The following is a 22,075-nucleotide window of genomic DNA, read 5'->3' on the forward strand; positions in this document are numbered from 1 at the left end:
GCCACGGCTAATAAAGGCAAGATTCCCGTATGCCTTCTTAACCACCTTATCTACTTGGCCTGCTACCTTCAGGGATCTGTGGACATGCACTCCAAGGTCCCTTTTTTCCTCTACACTACTCAGTGTCCTACCATTTAATGTGCATTCCCTTTCCTTGTTAGCCCTCCCCAAATGCATTACCTCACACTTCTCCGGACTGAATTCCATTTGCCACTGTTTCTGCCCACCTGACCAATTTATTGATATCTTCCTGCAGTCTACAGCTTCCTTCTTCAGTATCAACCACACAGCCGATTTTAGTATCATCTGCAAACTTCTTAATCATACCCCCTATATTCAAGTCAAGATCGTTGATATATACCACAAAAAGCAAAGGACCTAGTACTGAGCCCTGCGGAACCCCACTGGAAACAGCCTTCCAGTCACAAAAACACCCATCAACCATTATCCTCTGCTTCCTGTCTCCGAGCCAGTTTTGAATCCAACTTGACACTTTGCCCTGGATCCCATGGGCTTTTAACTTCGTGACCAGTCTGCCACGTGGAACCTTATCAAAAGCCTTGCTAAAGTCCATATACACTACATCAAACGCACTACCCTCATCTACCCTCCTTGTTACCTCCTCAAAAAATTCAATCAAGTTTGTCAGACACGACCTTCCCTTAACAAATCCGTGCTGACTATCCTTGATTAATCCATGTCTTTCTAAATGAAGATTTATCCTAGCACTCTGTCTACACGGGAGATTACTGGTGTAAATGAACAATGCATTTACACCAGTGCTCACTGAGCAGTAGTACTGTACTTACACCAGCACTCAGTCTAACACTAGTACTGCCCTTCCACCAGTACAGGTGAGGGAGACCTGTCGGTCCAGCCAAGTCATCCTTCCATTGAAACCTAGAGTTCCTCATGTAGGAAACCCAACTGTGCGGGGTTTGTATCACTAAACCATTGGAGACTGTGATTCGAGTGTACAACACACTTGAATTCGGGCCTGTCCTTCTGCAAAGTGTCATTGGTTTCAAACTCAGCGACTCTCTTGATACCTGAGGCAAGACTACGGAGGCTGACACAAGTCTCAATTCCCTCCTGATTTGTTTTGGATTAGTTCAGAAGCCGCTTGTCCTGCCCACTGGAATTCCCGTCATGTTCAGGGGAACAGATTACCCAATCAACACGGCAAACACATGCAGATCACTCAAACTTGCACACATGTATATCCTCCTCTCAGTGTATATGCATGTTGGAATTTATGGGTGCATATACTTATATTTGAGGGTGGGTGTGCGTGCGTGTGTAAGGGTTGTGAGTGCTGTGCAAATTTTCCTGAGTGGACGTGCGTTTTCAAAACAGTGGTATGGCCATCTTTTGGGAGGGGTTCAAATAAATGCTCTATGTCCTCCTGATGACTGTTAGACACAGAGGACCCCATGTAAAGATGTCCATCCAAATCGTTAACTTTTATCCAATAAGGCAATGAGACAAACTCATTAAGACAATTCAGCTCAGGAAATATGACTGCCCTGGTTATAAGTTAAAGGCAGCATGTCAGATAGGTGTTGACTGGAGGACACAGCGAGAGTTGTATTTGAACCCGTCTTCCTAATATCACACACTAGTCCTACTGGGCAATGCTCTAAATCACACTGACATGCAGTACACTCACACACACACAGGAAAACATTACCTTTTCTGGCTTCCAATCACCTGCCTCAGACTATAAAGAGTACAGAGAAAGACATGACTTTGAGGTGCAGCACTTGGATTGAGATATACTGAATTCACACACAGCAATGGCATTGCTAACTAAATCTTCAGTCTTAATAAAGCAGTTCAGAGACACAATCCATTGGTGTACTCATGTCAAGCACTCTCTGGTAATAGGATGTCTCTCCCTGGCATGAACCAGGTAAATCACTGGAAGGTTTACAATGGTTCAGGAATCATATGTTGGAGAGAATGTGTCTATTCCAAATATCCAGGTACCGAATAAGGATCCCAACCATTCCTCAGGAGTGTTTTTTCCATCAACCTCAAAACCCAGAGACCATTTTAACCCTATGAAGGACCCTGAGGTGGGTAAACCTCCCTATGACTAGAACATTCTTCACCAGGCTCAGCAAGGACCTCTCTATCACCTGCACAGTGATCACTGTGACTGATGTGTGTGTCCTACCATACATAATAATAATAATTCAACTTTATTGTCATTGCACAAGTACATGAACAACGAAATGTGATCTTGCAAGCTCCCATGACTGGGAGAAGCAAAGCCGCTGCATCGGTGCGCGCCGCCATTCCATTTCCACCATTCCGACAATCTTCAGCCCAACACCCGGGCCTGCTCACCAGCCGCTCCTCCAGAGCTCCTTCCGTGACCTTCTCACCAACCGCCCCTCCTCAGGGCTCCTTCCGTGACCTTCTGCACCTGGTCTTCCCTGATGGTCATCCCTCCAGGTACTAACCAGGCCTGGCCCTGCTTAGCTTCCAAGCCTTGCCAGTGACCCTGTCCCTGTCCCTGTCCCTAGAGCTTGGCTGTACTTCTACGGAGGATCAGGGACACCATTGAAAACCACTTCCCAGTCAACCGAGAGATTCAGGACCCATTCTGTCTATGCATGAGATATCCTACTGTTCCAGGCTCCATTCTATCTATCTTAGATATCCAGACCCATCCTACCCACATGTACATGTCCTGGGCCAATTTCATCATTACACTAGATATCCAGACCCAATCTATCTGTGTGTTAGATATCCTGGATCCACTCATTTAAACCCTCTGCTAGATATCCAGCACCTATTCTAACCAAGCAAAGGATCTCCAAAAGAGCCACGATTTATTACAATCATGCATTACATATCCATGCATAAGGAATCCTAGAGACCCGAGAACCATTGTATCCATGCAACAAATATCCCAGCTATCCTGGACCCATTCTATGAGAGTGATATATCCTGGACCCATTCTATCAGTGTGAGATATCCTGGACCCATTCTATCAGTGTGCGAGATATCCTGGACCCATTCTATCAGTGTGAGATATCCTGGACCCATTCTATCAGTGTGAGATATCCTGGACCCATTCTATCAGTGTGCGAGATATCCTGGACCCATTCTATCAGTGTGAGATATCCTGGACCCATTCTATCAGTGTGCGAGATATCCTGGACCCATTCTATCAGTGTGCGAGATATCCTGGACCCATTCTATCAGTGTGCGAGATATCCTGGACCCATTCTATCAGTGTGCGAGATATCCTGGACCCATTCTATCAGTGTGCGAGATATCCTGGACCCATTCTATCAGTGTGCGAGATATCCTGGACCCATTCTATCAGTGTGCGAGATATCCTGGACCCATTCTATCAGTGTGAGATATCCTGGATCCATTCTATCAGTGTGTGAGATATCCCGGACCCATTCTATCAGTGTGAGAGATATCCTGGACCCATTCTATCAGTGTGAGATATCCTGGACCCATTCTATCAGAGTGAGAGATATCCTGGACCCATTCTATCAGTGTGAGATATCCTGGACCCATTCTATCAGTGTGAGATATCCTGGACCCATTCTATCAGAGTGAGAGATATCCTGGACCCATTCTATCAGAGTGAGAGATATCCTGGACCCATTCTATCAGTGTGCGAGATATCCTGGACCCATTCTATCAGTGTGCGAGATATCCTGGACCCATTCTATCAGTGTGCGAGATATCCTGGACCCATTCTATCAGTGTGCGAGATATCCTGGACCCATTCTATCAGTGTGCGAGATATCCTGGACCCATTCTATCAGTGTGCGAGATATCCTGGACCCATTCTATCAGTGTGCGAGATATCCTGGACCCATTCTATCAGTGTGAGATATCCTGGATCCATTCTATCAGTGTGCGAGATATCCTGGACCCATTCTATCAGTGTGAGAGATATCCTGGACCCATTCTATCAGTGTGAGATATCCTGGACCCATTCTATCAGAGTGAGAGATATCCTGGACCCATTCTATCAGTGTGAGATATCCTGGACCCATTCTATCAGTGTGAGATATCCTGGACCCATTCTATCAGAGTGAGAGATATCCTGGACCCATTCTATCAGAGTGAGAGATATCCTGGACCCATTCTATCAGTGTGAGATATCCTGGACCCATTCTATCAGAGTGAGAGATATCCTGGACCCATTCTATCAGTGTGAGATTTCCTGGACCCATTCTATCAGTGTGAGATATCCTGGACCCATTCTATCAGAGTGAGAGATATCCTGGACCCATTCTATCAGAGTGAGAGATATCCTGGACCCATTCTATCAGTGTGAGATATCCTGGACCCATTCTATCAGAGTGAGAGATATCCTGGACCCATTCTATCAGTGTGAGATATCCTGGACCCATTCCATCAGAGTGAGAGATATCCTGGACCCATTCTATCAGTGTGAGATATCCTGGACCCATTCTATCAGAGTGTGAGATATCCTGGACCCATTCTATCAGTGAGAGATATCCTGGACCCATTCTATCAGTGTGAGATATCCTGGACCCATTCTATCAGAGTGTGAGATATCCTGGACTCATTCTATCAGTGAGAGATATCCTGGACCCATTCTATCAGTGTGAGATATCCTGGACCCATTCTATCAGTGTGAGATATCCTGGACCCATTCTATCAGAGTGAGAGATATCCTGGACCCATTCTATCAGTGTGAGATATCCTGGACCCATTCTATCAGAGTGAGAGATATCCTGGACCCATTCTATCAGTGAGAGATATCCTGGACCCATTCTATCAGAGTGAGAGATATCCTGGACCCATTCTATCAGAGTGATAGATATCCCGGACCCATTCTATCACTGTGAGATATCCTGGACCCATTCTATCAGAGTGAGAGATATCCCGGACCCATTCTATCAGTGTGAGATATCCTGGACCCATTCTATCAGAGTGAGAGATATCCTGGACCCATTCTATCAGTGAGAGATATCCTGGACCCATTCTATCAGAGTGAGAGATATCCTGGACCCATTCTATCAGTGAGAGATATCCTGGACCCATTCTATCAGAGTGAGAGATATCCTGGACCCATTCTATCAGAGTGAGAGATATCCTGGACCCATTCTATCAGTGTGAGATATCCTGGACCCATTCTATCAGAGCGAGAGATATCCTGGACCCATTCTATCAGTGAGAGATATCCTGGACCCATTCTATCAGTGTGAGATATCCTGGACCCATTCTATCAGAGTGAGAGATATCCTGGACCCATTCTATCAGTGAGAGATATCCTGGACCCATTCTATCAGAGTGAGAGATATCCTGGACCCATTCTATCAGAGTGAGAGATATCCCGGACCCATTCTATCAGTGTGAGATATCCTGGACCCATTCTATCAGAGTGAGAGATATCCCGGACCCATTCTATCAGTGTGAGATATCCTGGACCCATTCTATCAGAGTGAGAGATATCCTGGACCCATTCTATCAGTGAGAGATATCCTGGACCCATTCTATCAGAGTGAGAGATATCCTGGACCCATTCTATCAGTGAGAGATATCCTGGACCCATTCTATCAGAGTGAGAGATATCCTGGACCCATTCTATCAGAGTGAGAGATATCCTGGACCCATTCTATCAGTGTGAGATATCCTGGACCCATTCTATCAGAGTGAGAGATATCCTGGACCCATTCTATCAGTGAGAGATATCCTGGACCCATTCTATCAGTGTGAGATATCCTGGACCCATTCTATCAGTGTGAGATATCCTGGACCCATTCTATCAGTGAGAGATATCCTGGACCCATTCTATCAGTGAGAGATATCCTGGACCCATTCTATCAGAGTGAGAGATATCCTGGACCCATTCTATCAGTGTGAGATATCCTGGACCCATTCTATCAGTGTGAGATATCCTGGACCCATTCTATCAGTGTGAGATATCCTGGACCCATTCTATCAGAGTGAGAGATATCCTGGACCCATTCTATCAGTGTGCGAGATATCCTGGACCCATTCTATCAGAGTGAGAGATATCCTGGACCCATTCTATCAGTGAGAGATATCCTGGACCCATTCTATCAGTGTGAGATATCCTGGACCCATTCTATCAGTGTGCGAGATATCCTGGACCCATTCTATCAGTGAGAGATATCCTGGACCCATTCTATCAGAGTGAGAGATATCCTGGACACATTCTATCAGAGTGAGAGATATCCTGGACCCATTCTATCAGTGTGAGATATCCTGGACCCATTCTATCAGTGAGAGATATCCTGGACCCATTCTATCAGAGTGAGAGATATCCTGGACCCATTCTATCAGAGTGAGAGATATCCCGGACCCATTCTATCAGAGTGTGAGATATCCTGGACCCATTCTATCAGAGTGAGAGATATCCTGGACCCATTCTATCAGAGTGAGAGATATCCTGGACCCATTCTATCAGTGAGAGATATCCCGGACCCATTCTATCAGTGAGAGATATCCCGGACCCATTCTATCAGAGTGTGAGATATCCTGGACCCATTCTATCAGAGTGAGAGATATCCTGGACCCATTCTATCAGAGTGAGAGATATCCTGGACCCATTCTATCAGAGTGAGAGATATCCTGGACCCATTCTATCAGTGAGAGATATCCCGGACCCATTCTATCAGTGAGAGATATCCTGGACCCATTCTATCAGAGTGTGAGATATCCTGGACCCATTCTATCAGTGAGAGATATCCTGGACCCATTCTATCAGAGTGAGAGATATCCTGGACCCATTCTATCAGTGAGAGATATCCTGGACCCATTCTATCAGTGTGAGATATCCTGGACCCATTCTATCCGTTTGCTTGTTGTGCAAAAAAAAAGAACTTGCATTTATGTAGCACCTTTCATGTCCTCATGACCTTCCAAAGCGATTCACAGTGAACAAAGTTCTTGTGAAGTGTAGTCACTGTTGTAATGTATGAAACGCGGCAGTCAATATGCGCACAGCAAGATCCCACAAAAGGCAATGAGTTAATTGAGCAAATGAAGGGTGTACCCATTGGAACCGTGTGCTAGATATCCTGGAGATCCAGGACCTATTCTGTCTAAGAAAGCAGAAGGTGCTGATAAATGGGCAAGTTTCTGCCAAGAGGCAATGACTAGTGGGAATCTGCTCAGCTCTGTTATGCATTTGCTGCAGTTTGCACTTCCCACAAATAATATGGATGGTGGTCTGTCCTGTTATACTATAACATTTACTGATGACACCAAGCTACGTGCTCAGGTGATGAGTATAAAAGAGAGTTGGACCAATTAAGTGGAAGGACTATGGAATGGGGTGGATTTTACTATAATAAACGTAAGCTGATCCACAATGGAGCAGGAAAGTGCAACCACATGTAGACAATGCTCGGGTCTCTTCTGCCAAAGATCAAAAAGGAAAAGAATTGGAGGGTGATGATTGATAACTCACTGGAATGTCTAGGCAATGGGATGCGGTTATCAATAAGAATAATCATAGACTATGATGATGTTCAGGACATCTGACCATCCATCCACACAGTTTATTTTAACTCATTAGTGAGGTCACCTTTGGAATGCTGTACCCTCCTCTGCTGGCTCCAAGATCCCAAGTCTAAAAGGAATCAGCTTTGTTCACTCTTTAACCCACATTTGACTTGTTTGATTGGATTGACTTGTGTCGCCCTCAGATAGTTTCACCTGCACCCTGCCCATCACGCACCTTGCCCTTGTGTGTTTCTTGGAGCCACTGTCGAAGTTGGATCAGGCAGCTCTCTTGCATCGGGGTCAGTTGCCCCAGGTACCGCTCAATGTAATCTGCATCAAGCTTGTCAGCTGAAAGACATACAGATAAACCCAATGTTGATTGTTGTTTTGATTGAAGAACTCAACAGTTTAGTCAATGCCACTCATTGAGATCTACGCACAACAAAGCACTCGTGTCTCATCTTTTGATTCCTTTTAAATAGCAAAAAAAAGCTGAAAGTACGAAGCAGTGTGGACAGCTGATAGACTAAGCTTGGAGGTAATTGAGCCATTTTGGGTAGTTTACCTTTTTGACCTAACCTTTGGTCATTTCACCAGACTTCTCTCCTACTTTCTGCTGTGTCTACTGGTTCCACTGTAAAGCATCTTGGAGTATTTCGGTAATTGAAAGCAAGTTCATAAACTCGCAGAACGAGCAGGTGAGAGGGACTAATTGGAGAGCTCTTTCAATGAGCCAGCACAGGCACGATGGGCCGAATGGTCTCCTTCTGTGCTATATGAATCTATGAAGTTGTTGTTTCATTAGGACACATACCGTCTAATTCAGATCAAGCTGGGGTTCTGGTTGACTGATGTCTTTAAGGAATGTTGGCGCACTGAAAAACAAGGACAAACTGACTGTGTACCTCCCTGCCACCGTGGTGGATACCCCACCATTAATCTCCCCCCACGAAGGTAAGGGTCAGTGACCAACCTTTGCCACACCATTAACAAATTTATACCCCTCAATTCGACCACCTACCCATTGCCTCCTTTCAAAGCTGCAAAGACCAATTTTACCCCACTCTCCTCTGATGCTGGTGATCAGCCCTGTGGCTCTCCATAAGCACTAAACTTATTACTCATCTGATTCTGTGTTATATTAAAAAAAACACCCACGTGGGAAGAGAAAGAGTCACACCTGATGCATGCAGGCACTTACCATCTGGTGCTGTGGGCAGTGTTTCCTGCCCACACAGGCTGGTCAATGGTTCTTTGGTACTGCTATGTGCCAGGGCCTCCAACAGCTCTCTCCTGATATCTGGCAATGGCGCTAGTGCTGGTCGTTTGGACTCTGGCACCATCTCCGCCCCGGCGACAGACACAGGAGTCGTCCAGCGGGGAATGTGTCGGATACCCTGTGCAGTCAGCTCGTTCAGGTAGTGTTCGATAACTTCTTTACCCTGAAACATAATGGAATCAGTTACAAATATAGCACCTTTCATTTCATGAAGAATTAGACCAGCAGCGTTGAGGCACTTTGGACAACATTCCCACTCACCACCAAACCAAGAGGAAGTATTTTCTGACTAGTGGTTCACTAATTTACCAACAGCTAATTTGTCAGCTTGGCTCAGTGGGTAGCACTCTGCCCTTTGAGTCAGAAGGTCATGGGTTCAAGTCCCTCTCCAGGATTTAAGCCCATAATCTAGGCTGACTCCCCAGTGCAGTACTGAGGGAGCGCTTCACCGTCGGAGGTGCCGTCTTTTGAATGAGACGTTAAACCGAGGTCCTATCTGCCCCCTCAGGTGGACATAAAAGATTCCACAGCCACTATTTCAAAGAAGAGTTCTCCCCGCTATCCTGGATAACATTTATCCCTCATGCAACACCACTAATCCATTCATTTTCTGCTTGTGGGATCTTGCTGTGCTCAAACTGGATGCCATGTTTGCCTGTGTTACAACAACTTTTATTTATATAGCGCCTTTAATGTAAAAAAAAATCCTGAGGTACTTCATGTAGGCATAAGGAAAAAAAAAATAACAGTGACAGCACTTCAAAAAAGTAATTAATTGCTTGTAAAGCGCATTGGAAGGCTCTGATGATGTACTGTATTAAGATGCAAGCTCTTTTTTAATATTAAATTACCCAATGGGAAATTTGTTAAAATGATTAAAATTTAGCACTCCGGAGGACTTTTAGTGGGTGAAGTCACCACCTAGTGAGGTCCTGAGCCACACAGGCCAGGTGCTGCCAGGTTGAATTCTCAGTCGAGATAGCAGTTAAGGCTGCTACAATTGCATTCAGCTTCCCTGGGCCGAGGAGAAAATCAGCCAGGGTTCCTGCTCCTGGTCACGCTGCAGAAAAGTGTGTGCGTCTGAAGTTCAAGGAAGGGCAGGACTGGGGTTCAGCTGTGATGCCCCATAGCTGAATAATCTGCTGTCTAGGCTCACACATGAAAAGTGGACACTTGAATGAGGTGCCGGAAAGTTGCTGGCTTATGTAAAATGTACCCGTAGGATCGGCTCGACAGCTATTGCGAAGCGCCCAACTAGAACATGACCAGTTGAATCCTGGTTGACGGTCTGTTGGGTCGGAGATGATCTGGTGATTTAAAGGCAAGTTTGCTGTCCGCTCCTCAAAGGGAATCAGGAAACGTTGCCCGTATTTCGGTGTCTCAAAGAGAGCAGCGCTGTTGGTGGACAGAACAAGTCAGAGCGCTGGACACTGGAGTGAGACTGCATCAAACCCATTTCACAAAGGACCCTTGCAGCCAGCGCAGAAAGGAGATTTCCATCATATGGATTTCCATCATATGGATTTGGCCTGGATTTGAACCTATATCCCAGGGATGAAATCTAATTCACTGCACCATCTGTCCATAATCCTGTTAGCCCCCTCACTGAAGACAAAGGAGAGAACAGAAAAGTCTCCTACCCTCTTGACGTTGGCAGTGTACTGTCTCATTGCAATCTTTTCCACTGTGCTTTCAAACCCAAAGAATGACTTGATGTCCAGCGATGCAGACTGCTCGAAGCAAGTCCATTCCTCATTGTCAGGGTGAACCTGGAGTAGGGAAATCGACACATTTAAAACCAAGACCCACACAAATTCCCCATTCGGACTCTGCGCCAGCTGCTCATCAACACGGACACAGCAGGCTCCAGTAATGCAGCCAATGCAGACAGTGTCTAGACAGCATGCAAACAGACCTTAGACATTGTGCAGACAGAACACAAACAACAACCAAACAAAGAACAGAAAGTGGAAAGCCCACAAACAGAAAGCACGGTCAGTGTACACAACAACTTGCATTTATACACACCTTTAACATAGTAAAATGTCCCAAGGCGCTTCACAGGAGCGATTATCAAACAAAATTTGACACCGAGCCACATAAGGAGATATTAGGGCAGATGACCAAAAGCTTGGTCAAAGAGGTAGGTTTTAAGGAGCGTCTTAAAGGAAGAGAGCGAGGCGGAAAGGTTTTGGTTTAAAATCGAATTTTAAAATACACAGAGCGATACAGCATGACTCCCAACTGCTGGACTCTGCAACTCACGCTGTAACTGCAGATCTCATTGACGAGGACCCTGCTGGAAAACGTCTCATTGTGAGCCTCGATCAGCAACGTGCGATCCTTCCAGTTCACCGTATTCTTCTGGATGAAGTAGACATATTCCACCCCTGCGATCTGCAATGGGTCACAGAGGTTCGTCCCAATCAGACAGGCGGATTGCAAGGGGAGCATGGCCAGAGCTATACCGGCTTGTCCCATCACCGGGCACCAGGCACAGACTCAAATGGCAGAAGGCCCAGAACGAGTCCAATACTCTTCAAACAGAGCACAACACTGCCTGAGTTCAATACTCAGAACGCAGCCCAGGGTATGGTAGATACTCCCAGCCCTGCCCTGGTCATAGAATCCTAGAATGTTACAGGAGGCGGCCATTTGGCCCATCATGCCTGTGCCGGCTCTTTGAAAGAGCTATCCAATTAATCCCACTCCCCTGATCTTTCCCCATAGCTCTGCAATTTTTTTTCCTTCAATTCCCTTTTGAAAGTTATTATTGAATCTGCTTCCACTATCCTTTTCGGACAGTGCATTCCAGATCACAACAACTTGCTGCGTAAAAAAAATGGTCCGCTACTCTCAATCTAGTCCAGGTCCGTTACACAACCCAGCAGAGGTCCGATATTCCCAGTCCATCCCTGCACAGGTCTGATACTCCCAGCCTAACCCTGCCCAGCCCAGGTCCGATACGCCCCGCTCAGCCCAGCAGAGGTCTGACATGCCCCTCTCAGCCCAGCAGAGGTCTGACATGCCCCTCTCAGCCCAGCAGAGGTCCGACATGCCCCTCTCAGCCCAGCAGAGGTCCAACACTCCCATCTCAGCCCAGCAGAGGTCCGACATTCCCATCTCAGCCCAGCAGAGGTCCGACACTCCCATCTCAGCCCAGCAGAGGTCTGATACTCCCATCTCAGCCCAGCAGAGGTCTAATACTCCCAGCCTGGGTCAGGCAAGCACAGTTCTGATGCTCCTGGTCCACTGTGATGTGTTGCCTGTGAGGGGCCTGTCTATAAGAGCTGGATTTGGTGATTACAACACTCGCTCACCTTCTTCAACAGCCGTGGTGCATCTACATTCAGCTTGCAGCTCCTCTCCACAATGTGCAGTGATTCATCTTCACTCTTGTACTCACTGAGTTTCTCGCTACCCAGGAAAACCGGGATCAACGGGCTCATTGGGAATCTCTTCTCATAAGCCTGGAATAGAAAGATCATTCCTTCAGCGAGCAAAGGAATAAACAGGGCTTAACCCTTGGCTTTCCTTAGCATCAATAATCAAATCAACACCCGAGACTAGCAATAACTGGTGGAACGACCAAGTCCAACAGTACAACCATTTCCAGGTCCTCCGCATCACATCAGCTGCTTGGTTATGTTTGCCAATTTCTCCCTCTCCTCCTGAAGGCCATGCCTCTTGCTGGGCTACAGCTTGACAGCAAGCAGCGGCCCTCCAGTCCTTCGCCAAACTGACTATTCTTCATGTGTTCCATTTTTTTGGGTCTGTCCAAGATATTGGGACAATGAGTTTCCCAATGGGAATTCCCGTTTATTATGTTAACTGAGGGATCTGGTGGATGAACAGTGGAGGGATGCCAGTTAGCGCATGTGACCCTGTGGCAAACTGTGCCCATCTGCCAGTACCCTCCCTCATATTTACAGGCAGAGGTGCACCTAATACGCAACAACCTTGTGGGATTAGCTACAGGTCAACACAGCTGTACCATCTGTTGTAAGGTCACCTGCAGCTAATATGCATGATGGGGTGTTCGCTGACCTACTCCAGTCAGGCAATGCCTCGATTTTAAAATTCTTGTCCTCGTTTTCAAATCCCTCCATGGCCTCGCCCACCCCTATCTGTGTAAATCCTGCAGCCCTACAACCCTCCGAGTTCTCTGCGCTCCTCTAATTCTGGCCTCTTACACATCCCTAATCTTCTTCACTCCACCACTGGCGGCCGTGCTTTCAGCTACCTCGGCCCCAAGCTCTGGAATTCCCTCCCTAAACCTCTCCGCCTCTCTACCTCTCTCTCCTCCTTTAAGACGCTCCTTAAAACCTAACCTATTTGATCAAGCTTTTGGTCATCTGCCCTAATGATTTCCTCACTGTACAACGAGTGTGGAATACTGACAATCTCTTCCACTTTACAATCACAGTGCTATTTAAATAAAGCAAACACTCCTTTAATAGAAGATGTCAATGAGGAGGTATTGTGCCAGCATGCCTCATAGACTATCCTGAGAACATGAAAAAGGTCCCATGTGTGCGCACGCACAAGAGAGAGTCAGAGAGATGCATAAGTCTGTCCCATGTGCATGAGACAAAGAGATACATACACACACATATAGCTGTGTAAAAAAAAACTTGGATTTATATAGTACCTTTCACAACCTCAGGATGTCCCAAAGTGCTATGCAGGTTGTATATGTGTATATATCTCTGTCTCACACACACATGGGACAGGCTTGTGTCACATGTAGATTCAGGATAATCTATGAGGTATTCTGACACAATGCCTACTCATTGACACCTAAAAAAGGAGTGTTTGCTTTATTTAAATAGCATTGTGTAAGAGAGAAATATACATACACACTGTGGGTGTGAGAGAGGGGAAGAGACAGATAGACACAGCCAGTCCTGATTATTTCTGAGTGAGAGAAAGCAAATGAAAGGCAATGATGGATGTCCATCTGTAGCATCACTAACATCAGCTAGCAGCCTCTCAGAAAGCCTGTGGACAAATGCAGTCCTCCTGGGGCTGAGAAAATGTTTCTGGACAATTGAGGGGAGGGAGATGAAACAGAACCTTTTGAGCCTCTCCTAACCAGTTTGAACAGCATGGAGGGAGGTGGCAGGTGGCAGATTCCTGCTGCGATGCTCTCGTCTCCTCTCCTCGTCTACACAAGCTGATCTCAGACAATGGTAACCCTGTGTGATGAGCAGCAGACACATCTGCTCTGTAGGAAGGAAAGAAGGACCACATGACCACACTCACAATAAGCTGCTGTCTGATGTTTGTAATCCCTGGGACACAGAGCGACACTGCTGGTTCTAATTGTTCATTCCGAATAGTTCCCTTGAAAAGGTTTCCCCCCTGAAGGAGCTGACTCTTTCTGGGCTTGTTTCATGGATATCCAGTGCTTTCCAGTGCCTTGCTAAAGAGGGTATTTCTTCATGTGTCACTTACTCAATTAGGTTTGGGAGGGCAATCACCCATGGGGACATCACAGCTGAATCTGATTCATCCTCAACCAATTTCCACTCACTTTCCAGCAGGACTGACTGCAGCTTCTGATCAGTATGGCTCAGTACAATGCCCAACAGTGTATTCACCCACTAGAGGCATCAGGGTAGCTCTAGTTACTAATGGACACTCAGAGCTGACAGCAACTTGCAGCCATTTCGAACTCTCGGTCCATGGTACAAGACTGGCTCCAGTTCAAGCACAAGACTCCTGGGTTCCGACACCAAGTGTTCAGAACAGGATTAGAACGTACTATCTAAAAAGTCACATTCAAAATCAGAATTGAAGGAAGATTGCTAACTTTCACACCCTTTGTCCTGCTCATTCTTAAAATATTTTGCTTACAAGTTATGTTGATCACAAAAGATAGGAAAAGGCCATTAGGCCCAAGCCTTTTTCACTGATCAACCCCACCTTCCCATCACATCCTTCGATCCTTTGTTGTTTCAGAAATGCATCAAATTGTTTCTTGAACCCTCACCATCCGTGTCCTTCGCTGGTAACTTATTCCACAACGTACTTACCTTTTGAGTGAAAATGTTACTTGACATGTTAAAGGCGAAAGTTTTTTTCCCTCTCCTTCCTATTCCCATTGCCTCTCCCGTTCCCTCATACTCACTCCGTAACGTGGTCCTTCTCTCCTTCCTACAGAGCAGATGTGTCTGCTGCTCATCACACAGGGTTCCCATTGTCTGAGATCAGCTTGTGTAGACGAGGAGAGGAGACGAGAGCATCGCAGCAGGAATCTGCCACCTGCCACCTCCCTCCATGCTGTTCAAACTGGTTAGGAGAGGCTCAAAAGGTTCTGTTTCATCTCCCTCCCCTCAATTGTGACAGAGGTACTTTTCCCCTTAGTAGAGGGGTCAATAACCAGGGGACATAGTTTCAAGGTAAGGATCAGGAGGTTTAGAGGGGATTTGAGGAAAAACTTTTTCACCCAGAGGGTGGTAGGAATCTGGAACTCACTGCCTGAAAAGATGGTAGAGGCAGGAACCCTCACAACATTCAAGAAGCATTTAGATGAGCACTTGAAATGCCATAGCATACAAGGCTATGGACCAAGTGCTGGAAAATGGGATTAGAATAGACAGGGCTTGATGGCCAGCGTGGACACGATGGGCCGAAGGGCCTCTTTCTGTGCTGTATAACTCTATGACAATATTGAGGGTTCTAATGGGAGGGGTTACTGAGTGACAGTGTGAGGGAGCTGGATTAACATCAGTAGAGATAGTCAGTAACACAGGGTGCTGGAGGAGGGGTTACTGAATGACAGTGTAAGGGAGCTGGATTAACATCAGTGGAGATACAGCCAGTAACACAGGGCGCTGGGGGAGTGGGGTTACTGAGTGACAGTGTGAGGGAGTTGGATTAACATCAGTAGAGATACAGTCACTAACAGAGGACACTGGAAGAGAGGGGCTACTGAGTGACAGTGTGAGGGAGCTGGATTAACATCAGTAGAGATACAGTCAGTAACAGGGCGCTGGGGGAGAGGGGCTACTGAGTGACAGTGTGAGGGAGCTGGATTAACATCAGTGGAGATACAGTCAGTAACACAGGGCGCTGGGGGAGGGGTTACTGAGTGACAGTGTGAGGGAGTTGGATTAACATCAGTAGAGATACAGTCAGTAACACAGGGTGCTGGAGGGAGGGGCTACTGAGTGACAGTGTGAGGGAGCTGGATTAACATCAGTAGAGATACAGTCAGTAACACAGGGTGCTGGAGGGAGGGGTTACTTCTGGACAGTGTGAGGGAGCTGGATTAACATCAGTAGAGATACAGTCAGTAACATGGGGTGCTGGAGGGAGGGGTTACTGAGTGACAGTGTGGGGGAGCTGGATTAATATCAGTAGAGATACAGTCAGTAACACAGGGCGCTGGAGGGAGGGGTTACTGAGTGACAGTGTGGGGGAGCTGGATTAACATCTGTAGAGATACAGTCAGTAACACGGCGCTGGGGGAGGGGTTACTGAGTGACAGTGTGGGGGAGCTGGATTAACATCTGTAGAGATACAGTCAGTAACACAGGGCGCTGGGGGAGGGGTTACTGAGTGACAGTGTGGGGGAGCTGGATTAATATCAGTAGAGATACAGTCAGTAACACAGGGCGCTGGGGGAGGGGTTACTGAGTGACAGTGTGGGGGAGCTGGATTAACATCAGTAGAGATACAGTCAGTAACACAGGGCGCTGGAGGGAGGGGCTACTGAGTGACAGTGTGGGGGAGCTGGATTAATATCAGTAGAGATAGTCAGTAACACAGGGCGCTGGGGGAGGGGTTACTGAGTGACAGTGCAAGGGAGCTGGATTAACATCAGTAGAGATACAGTCAGTAACACAGGGTGCTGGAGGGAGGGGTTACTGAGTGACAGTGTGAGGGAGCTGGATTAACATCAGTAGAGATACAGTCAGTAACACAGGGCGCTGGGGGAGGGGTTACTGAGTGACAGTGTGGGGGAGCTGGATTAATATCAGTAGAGATACAGTCAGTAACATGGGGTGCTGGAGGGAGGGGTTACTGAGTGACAGTGTGAGGGAGCTGGATTAATATCAGTAGAGATACAGTCAGTAACACAGGGCGCTGGGGGAGGGGTTACTGAGTGACAGTGTGGGGGAGCTGGATTAATATCAGTAGAGATACAGTCAGTAACACAGGGCACTGGAGGGAGGGGTTACTGAGTGACAGTGTGGGGGAGCTGGATTAATATCAGTAGAGATACAGTCAGTAACATGGGGTGCTGGAGGGAGGGGTTACAGAGTGACAGTGTGAGGGAGCTGGATTAATATCAGTAAAGATAGTCAGTAACATGGGGTGAGGGGTTACGGAGTGAGTATGAGGGAACGGGAGAGGCAATGGGAATAGGAAGGAGAGAGAAAAAAACTGTTTCGCCTTTAACATGTCAAGTAACATTGTCACTCAAAGGGTAAGTACGTTGTGGAATAAGTTACCAGCGAAGGACATGGATGGTGAGGGTCCAAGAAACAATTTGATGCATTTCTGAAACAACAAAGGATCGAAGGATGTGATGGGAAGGTGGGATTGATCAATGAGAAAGGCTTGTTGGGTCTAATGGCCTTTTCCTATCTTCTCATCTTCACCCGGTTAACAATAACCTGTAAACCCTTGAATAGAGCATCACCACCTCGAACTACAGGAGCATGCGGCACCTGGTAACACGACTCATCTGCCCGAGCCCAACATGCGAGCCATGCTTTTTGCAAGGAGTAAGTACGATTCACTCATACACTGTTCATCAGGAGTGAGCAAATCTCTCGATGTGCTGATTACAGTGTGTGTGGCAGGGCATCCAGTGTAATTAAACATCATTAACTCACCGCCATCACCATCTCAAAAGGGTACTTGTAGACCCGTACCGGAGACTGGTATTTCTGCACCATCTTCTCGCTGCAATTTCAAACAAATCCATTATTATTTAAATGAATATGGAATGAGTAAAGCCCACCATTGGTTGCATTCATTCTTACACATCACATGGCTGATTTCAAGTCAGCCCTTTCCTTGTTTTCCCCGAGTCTAAACCAACTAGTGCCAACTCCAGCAGCTGCAGGGAACCGCACAGAACCCTGGTCAGACCGCACCTTGAGTATTGCAAAATAACAACAGAGAATGCTGGAAAAACTCAGCAGGTCAGGCAACATCCGTGGAGAGAAATTTGAGTTGACGTTTCGGGTTGAAACCCTTCTTCAAAACTGGAAAGAAAATAAAAAGATCGAAGGCAAAGTTTTGAAGAAGGGTTTCAACCCGAAACGTCAACTCAAATTTCTCTCCACGGATGTTGCATGAACTGCTGAGTTTTTCCAGCATTCTCTGTTGTTATTTTGGATTTCCAGCATCTGCAGTATTTTGCTATCCCCTTGAGTATTGCAGTCAGCTTTATAGACACCACGACACATGGGGAACATTCAAGTAATTGAGGTGATGCAGAGAGACCAAGCTGATCATCAGCTTAGAGCACACACACAAAATAAGTTCAACTTCAGAACTAATTGACAATTTCATTCCTATATTCCTAAGCATAGTTATTGTGCAACTTGGAAAAGATTTACACCAATGACTTTTGTCTTCTCCTGAACCAGTGCCACCAGGAACCTCCAGTGAGGAACCACTGTATCACACTGGCTCAACCAGTGAGGAACCACTGTATCACACTGGCTGAACCAGTGAGGAACCACTGTATCACACTGGCTCAACCAGTGAGGAACCACTGTATCACACTGGCTCAACCAGTGAGGAACCACTGTATCAAACTGGCTCAACCAGCGAGGAACCACTGTATCAAACTGGCTCAACCAGCGAGGAACCACTGTATCAAACTGGCTCAACCAGTGAGGAACCACTGTATCACACTGGCTCAACCAGCGAGGAACCACTGTATCACACTGGCTGAACCAGTGAGGAACCACTGTATCACACTGGCTCAACCAGTGAGGAACCACTGTATCACACTGGCTCAACCAGTGAGGAACCACTGTATCAAACTGGCTCAACCAGCGAGGAACCACTGTATCAAACTGGTCAACCAGTGAGGAACCACTGTATCACACTGGCTCAACCAGCGAGGAACCACTGTATCACACTGGCTCAACCAGCGAGGAACCACTGTATCACACTGGCTCAACCAGTGAGGAACCACTGTATCACACTGGCTCAACCAGCGAGGAACCACTGTATCACACTGGCTCAACCAGTGAGGAGCCACTGTATCAAACTGGCTCAGCCAGTGAGGAACCACTGTATCACACTGGCTGAACCAGTGAGGAACCACTGTATCACACTGGCTCAACCAGTGAGGAACCACTGTATCACACTGGCTCAACCAGCGAGGAACCACTGTATCACACTGGCTCAACCAGCGAGGAACCACTGTATCAAACTGGCTCAACCAGTGAGGAACCACTGTATCACACTGGCTCAACCAGTGAGGAACCACTGTATCACACTGGCTCAACCAGCGAGGAACCACTGTATCACACTGGCTCAACCAGTGAGGAGCCACTGTATCAAACTGGCTCAGCCAGCGAGGAACCACTGTATCACACTGGCTGAACCAGTGAGGAACCACTGTATCACACTGGCTCAACCAGTGAGGAACCACTGTATCACACTGGCTCAGCCAGTGAGGAACCACTGTATCACACTGGCTCAACCAGTGAGGAACCACTGTATCACACTGGCTGAACCAGTGAGGAACCACTGTATCACACTGGCTCAACCAGTGAGGAACCACTGTATCACACTGGCTCAACCAGTGAGGAACCACTGTATCAAACTGGCTCAACCAGTGAGGAACCACTGTATCACACTGGCTCAGCCAGTGAGGAACCACTGTATCACACTGGCTCAACCAGTGAGGAACCACTGTATCACACTGGCTCAACCAGTGAGGAACCACTGTATCAAACTGGCTCAACCAGTGAGGAACCACTGTATCAAACTGGCTCAACCAGTGAGGAACCACTGTATCTCTGGCCTTGAGCACCGTCAGCGGGGAAGGTTTTGTAGGTTTTTATTAAATCAGTTACCTGGCAGCAAACAACCGCAATCTTCTCACACCTTACATTTAATGTAAACTTTGTGGGTCATGAAAAGAGGCACCTGGGATGAATTCACAATGAAAGCATCAGGTCAAAGGCTCTACTGAAACCGATACTCAGCCGGCCAACCACCTTTTTTTTGTCTTCAATTAAACTCCTCGCTCTTTTCTTCAGACTTTGACTCGCTAACGGGACCCCTGGCGGGACCCTCCGCCTCCCCCGGCAGCAGCTCAGGACGGGTTTAAAGAGCTAATTCAGCACCGATGGCTGCGATCAAGAATCGTCGAGCTGGTTGGGTTCGGTGGCGGGCTCGGCATTCCGTCAGTCAGCCGGCAGCTACATGCAAGATCCTCTCGCTTCATTCCATCAACACGGCTCATTCACCTCCAGTTGCGCAATGCCCTCACCTGGACGGATATTAAAGCTTCAGAGTCCCCAGGTTGTGGCCATCAGTCTTTCGGAATCTTTGAAGAATCGTAGCAGCATCCCAGTTCTGACGAAGGGTCATCGAGCTGAAGCGTTGTTTCTCTCTCCACAGATGCTGAGTGTTTCCAGCATTTTCTCTTTTTATATTAGCATCCCTGCTGCCTTCAGTTAGACCCCCAAGGTCCTAAATCATCCCAGTTTCATAGCACTTCCATTACAAAGACTGCCGAAGTCCTAAATCATTTCCACATAGAATCCCAGGCTTCGAAATCACTTTCTTCAAAGACCTCAGATCAAACTGCAAGGATCGGAAGAGAAACAAACTGCGATCGGTGCAAGGCAGGATTTACACCATTATCCGGTCAATTCAAAAAGCTGCCACATATCTAGGGAAAAATATCACACAGCGAGTTTATACTCGAATTGAGCGACTTGGCTCCTCCCTCAACCAAGCTGCCTGGCAACCAACCAAACGACAGTCATCAACATCGCAGCGAGCTAAGCTGGGACATGATTTCTCTGCGTGAAGCTGTACTTTCAAACTCCTTATGCACCATGACAGAATGTAAGAAGTGCAATGCCAAATCAAATTTAAAGAAACACGCTTCATTGCCACAGCTTGGGCTCTCCCAGAGTTTGCTTCTAAGAGTTTGCTTCTAAGCTTCACTGCCGCTGTTTCTCTGCGAATCGGCAGCGAAGGGGCCACAACATTTTAGCCAAGGCGCGGGCTCAGGGCATTGGAGTGAAAGTCAGGACGAAGACAATACACATGCTAGCACGCCATGAATTCACTTCCAAAATGGTTTACTCGCCCCATTAACACTCAGTGGAAAAACGGGTGTGCTTTGAAGCCAGTCTATAAAAACAATCAGGCAAGTTTACAGCCGGCAGCGAGAGCCCAGACTGGGAGAGGAAGCGACCAAAGCGCACCGTGACAGTGGCCGGAGCGTAGATTCTGTTATTTCTAGTTGTCAGGCTCGATCCCTTTGTTGTGGATCTGTAGCTATAATACTGAACAGAACTGCAACCAGAACACAATGGCAGCCCCTGGGCAAGGCTTTTTCCCCTCGGGGAGTAGCTGTGAATTATTTTTAACGGGTGCTGTCTTTATGAAGTCGCCGTTCAGGAAACATTACCTTCTGTTGCAACACATGACCCAGTGACAAAGAAAACTTCAAACACCCATCGCCCCACCGATCACAATGGAAACGTGGCTCCAGCTCGCCACTGTCAAAATACAATGTTTGCCAAACAGTGTTTTTTTCCCCTTTAATTAATGAAAGTGTCAGCCCCCCGGGAGTACAAGTTCAGCTCCCCCTCACACCGCCCCCCCTCTCCCCAGGTCACTTAACGTTTGTTTCACCCAACATGAATCCTGCACAAAGCAACCCAGGCTCATTTCTCTATGGATATCTATTTAATTCTCCTCCCCTCCTTTTTCTACTGATTTTTTTTCTCTTTTTCTCTTGAAGGTGCCGACTTCCTGCATGAATTGCAGTTCCACAGTAGCTGGTCACCCTGCGGCACCTTGCCCGGGTTTACATTCCTAGTATGTAAGCTCGACAGTGAGTGCGTCGATGGGCTATTCAACTGCAGAGCCAGCTCCACCCTCTCCTCAGCCAACACCAGAGTCCAGCGGAATTCTTTGGATAGCGATCTGGAGCATGTAGCTGAACCAGGGCAACCACAATGACTGAGCTAACCCAGCACAGAGCGGGAATCAGCTCGGGTCCTTCTTCATCGATGCAGCCCAGTTACTCATGGGATAGACTCGCCGAGCCATCGGAGAACTGCAGAGAGATTCTACTTGACGTTGGTTTAA

General features: G+C 47.1%; 1 protein-coding gene across 4 annotated transcripts in view; it reads right to left on the reverse strand.

The window, feature by feature from the left end:
- The window catches only part of LOC147110729 (SEC14-like protein 5), a 35,491-nt gene extending 14,798 nt beyond the window's left edge, over positions 1-20,693 (reverse strand). For 2 of the 4 annotated variants that reach the window (XM_086000983.1, XM_086000980.1), the window contains exons 1-8: positions 19,816-20,693; positions 17,608-17,677; positions 12,079-12,228; positions 11,024-11,155; positions 10,399-10,527; positions 8,681-8,921; positions 7,715-7,827; positions 1,691-1,720 (exon numbers count right to left, since the gene is read on the reverse strand). In XM_086000983.1, coding sequence (XP_085857109.1) covers positions 1,691-1,720; positions 7,715-7,827; positions 8,681-8,921; positions 10,399-10,527; positions 11,024-11,155; positions 12,079-12,228; positions 17,608-17,670 — 858 coding nt within the window. In that variant the 5' untranslated portion in view covers positions 17,671-17,677; positions 19,816-20,693. The remainder of the gene's footprint in view (positions 1-1,690; positions 1,721-7,714; positions 7,828-8,680; positions 8,922-10,398; positions 10,528-11,023; positions 11,156-12,078; positions 12,229-17,607; positions 17,678-19,815) is intronic. The other 2 variants (XM_086000981.1, XM_086000982.1) reach the window with 2 other exon arrangements.
- Between the last annotated feature and the right edge of the window lie 1,382 nt (positions 20,694-22,075).

The sequence above is a fragment of the Somniosus microcephalus genome, chromosome 11 (genome assembly GCF_052327205.1).
Source record: "Somniosus microcephalus isolate GS21.2 chromosome 11, FLI_Smic_1.0, whole genome shotgun sequence".
Lineage (NCBI taxonomy): Eukaryota > Metazoa > Chordata > Chondrichthyes > Squaliformes > Somniosidae > Somniosus > Somniosus microcephalus.